Genomic DNA, 748 nt, shown 5'->3' on the forward strand with positions numbered 1-748 from the left:
AAAGCTGCGATGCAACTGTAGCGTGCAGCAGCTCAAGCATACAGATTCAATCTCATGTGCCACTCTATCTATCGTGTACAGGATTTAAAGAGGACGTTTTTATTTACGCTCAAAAACACATAGTTAATAAGGGCACACTAATGCACCGTCAGTGAGAGGAACAACACTCAACACAGACAGACTTCCGCTATCATCAGCCTTCCACATCGCTACAAACCCCTGCGCTTTGCAATCACTTAACACGTTCGAGTGCTACAATAATGTCTTGGTAATGCATTTCTACGCGTTCTATGTTGCAATAGCGTTTAAATGTGCTAGATGCATGGTAACGGAGCCGCTGGGTGTGTCTAGAAGCCTAATCCTCCATTTCAGCTGTGTTTAACTCTGCATTCTTCACATGCATTGCTCGCTTACGGAGTCCACAGGGCCACAGGTTTACTCTCACCTCTCTCGATGCAGTGACGGTGGTGTAATACAGTTTGATGCCCATAGCGTTGGTCGTGATGTCCCGTTGTGTTTCTGGAGGCGATCAGTCAGTCGGTTCCCGTTCTCTCGCTCTGCAGTCGCTGTTTCACCACCACAGGCAGACACACCCGCTAGTCACTCATTTAAAGAGACAGCGCCTTATTTCTACACAAGGAAGTACGCTGAAGATTAAACTGGCGGCCTTTTGTTTCCCTCATGAACGTGTATGTAAACAGCCGAGTTACTTTTAAAAGTAATGCGTTACAATATTGCGTTACTCCCT

At 46.3% G+C, this 748-nt stretch overlaps 1 protein-coding gene across 1 annotated transcript in view; it reads right to left on the reverse strand.

The window, feature by feature from the left end:
• LOC107580135 (SH3 domain-binding glutamic acid-rich-like protein 3) overlaps positions 1 to 613 on the reverse strand; it is a 1,949-nt gene extending 1,336 nt beyond the window's left edge. The window contains exon 1 of the mRNA XM_016265876.1: positions 446 to 613. Coding sequence (XP_016121362.1) covers positions 446 to 490 — 45 coding nt within the window. The 5' untranslated portion in view covers positions 491 to 613. The remainder of the gene's footprint in view (positions 1 to 445) is intronic.
• Positions 614 to 748: the final 135 nt, after the last annotated feature.

This window comes from Sinocyclocheilus grahami, unplaced genomic scaffold (genome assembly GCF_001515645.1).
Source record: "Sinocyclocheilus grahami isolate Dianchi unplaced genomic scaffold, SAMN03320097.WGS_v1.1 scaffold25317.1, whole genome shotgun sequence".
In the NCBI taxonomy this organism is placed as follows: domain Eukaryota; kingdom Metazoa; phylum Chordata; class Actinopteri; order Cypriniformes; family Cyprinidae; genus Sinocyclocheilus; species Sinocyclocheilus grahami.